General features: G+C 32.7%; 1 protein-coding gene across 1 annotated transcript; it reads left to right on the top strand.

Moving 5' to 3' along the window:
• The first annotated feature begins 764 nt into the window (after nucleotides 1-764).
• Nucleotides 765-4,290, top strand: LOC130949938 (uncharacterized). The gene is made up of 7 exons (XM_057878531.1): nucleotides 765-1,119; nucleotides 2,663-2,904; nucleotides 2,997-3,200; nucleotides 3,305-3,397; nucleotides 3,488-3,595; nucleotides 3,826-4,170; nucleotides 4,255-4,290. The coding sequence occupies exons 1-7, from the start codon at nucleotides 765-767 to the stop codon at nucleotides 4,288-4,290; spliced, it is 1,383 nt and encodes a 460-aa protein (XP_057734514.1).
• Nucleotides 4,291-4,586: the final 296 nt, after the last annotated feature.

Raw genomic sequence — 4,586 nt, 5'->3', positions numbered from 1 at the left:
TGTTCTCGGGATGATCCTTTTGTATTAGCTTCACAAGTCCACCAATGCTTTTATATTCAAGACCCTTTTAACGAAGACAAGCATTATGTCATGGACATAGTGCCAAGGGATTTATTCAATATGTATGATGGGTATGATGTTGAAGCCGAAGAGTCTAATCAGAAGGACCCCTTTGATCAAGCGAATAATTTGTTTGTCCCAAAGGATAATTGTGAAGTTCAATGGACTAGAGAAGACATGCCAAATACAATCATTGAGAAACCTTCACTTGTTCTACAACAAGCTGAATATGATGATGATTCTGATCTTTAAAGAGATTTCTCTTCTCAACATAGAATAATTTTTTTGAGTTTTATTTTTGGTGTAATTATTTATGAACAGGTGCATTTCTTATAGATTCTTGGTTCTTTTAATATGTGATATGATTTTTTCCTGTTATGTTAATAGATTTTATTTCTTTTTTTCAGAAAATGTTAAAAAAATTCATTGAAAATGAGATAGATTCAAAGTCAAGTGCTGAATTGCGTGCAAAGTTCTTCAAAAATATAGAAGTTAAGCGAGAAAAGATGTCTTCCGGTCAGCAGCAACATCAACCACCACCACCACTTAAGAGGATAAAAACCCTTAGTGATAGGGAAAGGGAGCAGCTGTTAAGAAAAAATGGTGTCTAAGCAAATGATAAGCAGAATTTTGTAGAAAAGCCAAAAGTTGCAAAAGAAAAAGGGCAGAATTTGAAGAAAAGTAAAGTACAGAAGGAAGCAAGTATGACTCGCTCACAAGGATCAACATGTAGACAAGAAAAGGAACTTCCTTCTAAATCTACTGCTATGGCTCACAAGAATACTACAGAAGTAGATTCTAGAATGAGTCAAGATTTGAATAGAAAAGAGACCACAATTGAAGATGATATTGAAGATTGTGGCAGCTTGCAAGAAAGGCCAACTAAGAAGGGAAAAACACGTCAATTTGCTTCAATGCCGATTGATACATTTCTTAAACTTAACAATGAACCTGATGGTGAAGAGCAATTAGATGAGAATGAAGGAGATATTATAGAGGAGCAGGACAAGGATTATATTAATCCAACTGAGGCTGAGAACTTAGACAATACTTTGAAAGGTAAACTTTTACTTATGCATGCTTAGTGGATTATAGGTGGTTAGCAACTAGGAAATTATATCTGATTTGTAGTGGATTTAGGTTGAACTCTTTGGTTGCTGCTGATGCCTGGAATTTCTCTTCTCAAATTGTATAGTGCGTGCTGTTTTATCCTTGTTAATGGCTAATTTTGCTAATTTTTATATCGCTGTTGGTTGCCATTTTTGCTTGCTGTCACTTAATTCATATAAATTGATCTTCATTAGTGCTGATTTGATTTTAGTGAGTTCATATGGGTTGATTTTGCTGTTTGTTTAAATTCAGAAACGTCCTATTTACTGCCAGAGTACTGTCGAAATTTCTCAATTTTTTTCCATGTTTATAGTTTCTTAGTTTAATTAGTTTGTTCAGTTTTTGTTAAATTAGTCGATTTAGCTATGCATGCTTAGTGGATTATAGGTGGTTAGCAACTAGGAAATTATATCTGATTTGTAGTGGATTTAGGTTGAACTCTTTGGTTGCTGCTGATGCCTGGAATGTTCTCTTCTCAAATTGTATAGTGCGTGCTGTTTTATCCTTGTTAATGGCTAATTTTGCTAATTTTTATATCGCTGTTGGTTGCCATTTTTGCTTGCTGTCACTTAATTCATATAAATTGATCTTGATTAGTGCTGATTTGATTTTAGTGAGTTCATATGGGTTGATTTTGCTGTTTGTTTAAATTCAGAAACGTCCTATTTACTGCCAGAGTGATGTCGAAATTTCTCATTTTTTTCCATGTTTATAGTTTCTTAGTTTAATTAGTTTGTTCAGTTTTTGTTAAATTAGTCGATTTAGCTATGCATGCTTAGTGGATTATAGGTGGTTAGCAACTAGGAAATTATATCTGATTCGTAGTGGATTTAGGTTGAACTCTTTAGTTGCTGCTGATGCCTGGAATGTTCTCTTCTCAAATTGTATAGTGCGTGCTGTTTTATCCTTGTTAATGGCTAATTTTGCTAATTTTTATATCGCTGTTGGTTGCCATTTTTGCTTGCTGTCACTTAATTCATAGAAATTGATCTTGATTAGTGCTGATTTGATTTTAGTGAGTTCATATGGGTTGATTTTGCTGTTTGTTTAAATTCAGAAACGTCCTATTTACTGCCAGAGTGATGTCGAAATTTCTCATTTTTTTTCCATGTTTATAGTTTCTTAGTTTAATTAGTTTGTTCAGTTTTTGTTAAATTAGTCGATTTAGCTATGCATGCTTAGTGGATTATAGGTGGTTAGCAACTAGGAAATTATATCTGATTCGTAGTGGATTTAGGTTGAACTCTTTGGTTGCTGCTGATGCCTGGAATGTTCTCTTCTCAAATTGTATAGTGCGTGCTGTTTTATCCTTGTTAATGGCTAATTTTGCTAATTTTTATATCGCTGTTGGTTGCCATTTTTGCTTGCTGTCACTTAATTCATATAAATTGATCTTGATTAGTGCTGATTTGATTTTAGTGAGTTCATATGGGTTGATTTTGCTGTTTGTTTAAATTCAGAAATGTCATATATAATTAGTATCTTTGTATAGAGACAACAGTGAAGAAAACACGAGGACCTACACAATGCTTGAAGATTCATGCAAGACAGTTGGAAGATAGAGAACAAATTACTCTAGATAGTGAAGGAGAGGCAATTGGTCCTACTGATGAAGCTGTAAACAACTTGAGCAAATTTTTGGGCACAGTAGCAAGGAATTCAGATTTTTGTCCATTAATTTACACAAATTGGAAGGGGATTAAAGATAAAGAAGCCATTTGGGAATATGTTCAAGTGAGAACTTTAGTCTTGTTTCTTTTAGAAAGTATTTGGAAATGTACACATGTATTTTATTCTTACTAGCAAATAATAATTGTGTTTTATAGGCTAAATTCATTATTCCAACTGAAGGAAAGAGGATGGTCCTTGCTCGTATCAATGACAACTGGAGAAGGTATAAGACTACAATAAAGCAAACTCATTTTCTGCCATACAAATGTGTTAATGAGATGCTGAAAAATCGTCCTAAGAGTATACCTGAGAGTCATTTTCGCAAGTTAATTGCTTATTGGAGAACTGAGAAAGTTAAGGTAAGACATGTGAAACTTAGTGTAATTGTTTATGCAATTATATTATATACACATATGAGTGAAGTTTGATGATTTGTTGATAATACTTGTCCCTTGTTATGTAGAAAATGTCTGTGCAGAATAAGAAAAATAGGGCACAACAGAAATTTAGGCATCGAAAGGGACCAATAAATTTTGCAAGAATACGTGCAAGATTGGTACAATTTTTAATTCCTTGTTGAATTTGTTTGTGTATGTGTGGTGTGCCTTTTAACTCTATATAAATGCTATTTGAATTGGACTTATAGGCTGCTTCTAAGGAAAATAATGAACCACCTACTCAAGCAGAAATGTTTGTTGAGACTCGCCAAAGCACAAAGGGAAAATTATTGGATGAAGACACTCTGGATGTTATTGTAAGTATTAATTAGGAGTTAATTTGGTTAAAATAGGTTATGGATTTCTTGTGTCTTGGCAATTTGTCCATCACTTGTGGTTATTTTTATGCTTGCGTTGAGTTAAAGAATCTTGACATTATTTTTAATCTCTATTATTTGTTTCGATGTTGTCAAATGATATATGCCTTTACTCCAATTGTGTATTTACTCTTATTTTATTACTATTATTTTTCTTCACATTAATATAGGCACATTTGCAAGCTGAGAATAAAAAGTCTAAAGAATCAGCAATTAGAGCTTTCCAATCCATATTTGGGAAAGAGAAGGCAGGGAGAGTGCGATGTCACGGAAGAGTAACCACACCAACTTTGTTGAAGAAAAATGAGGAAATTGCCACCCTTAAGCAGCAACATGCAACTGAGAAAGCAACATTAGAGAATAAGGTTGATCTGATGCAAAAAGAAGTAGATGAACTAAAATCGCTTGTTAAGATGATGCTGCAACAAAAAAGCTCAGGAGTGGACCTTGACATGTTAGCTGCTCAATTAGGAAGCACTTTAGGGAATCCGAACAATAATGATGCGCATGAAGAGGTATTATTTGTTGTTAAAGTTTTTATATATTATCATATCTTAAAGATGTGTAGTTTTATATTTGATTTTTTTTTATGTTTACAGGAAAACTATGTTGAAGGGGAAATCGAACTTGATTAAGGTCAACTTTTTAAAAGCAAATGTTATAGGGTAAAAGTCATGAACTTGTGGACATGATGACTATTTGCTACTTAGCTATTTCAACCCTCTCTTTTGTTATTATATTTTTTGCAAACTTAGATGATATTGTGGATCTTACAACAATTTTTATAAGTTAAATTTGATGAGAAATATTCAATTATTTTTCTTTAGTGACTTAATTCAAATAGTTTAGAATATTTATTGATACTAAACAATTAAAAAAAACTGAAATGAATTTAATTCACGAGAAAACTATTATAAATAAAAAATTATAT

The sequence above is a fragment of the Arachis stenosperma genome, chromosome 9 (genome assembly GCF_014773155.1).
Source record: "Arachis stenosperma cultivar V10309 chromosome 9, arast.V10309.gnm1.PFL2, whole genome shotgun sequence".
NCBI lineage: Eukaryota > Viridiplantae > Streptophyta > Magnoliopsida > Fabales > Fabaceae > Arachis > Arachis stenosperma.
The sequence above is the reverse complement of the archived record's forward strand: the minus strand, read 5'-3'. Positions and strand labels throughout refer to the sequence as shown.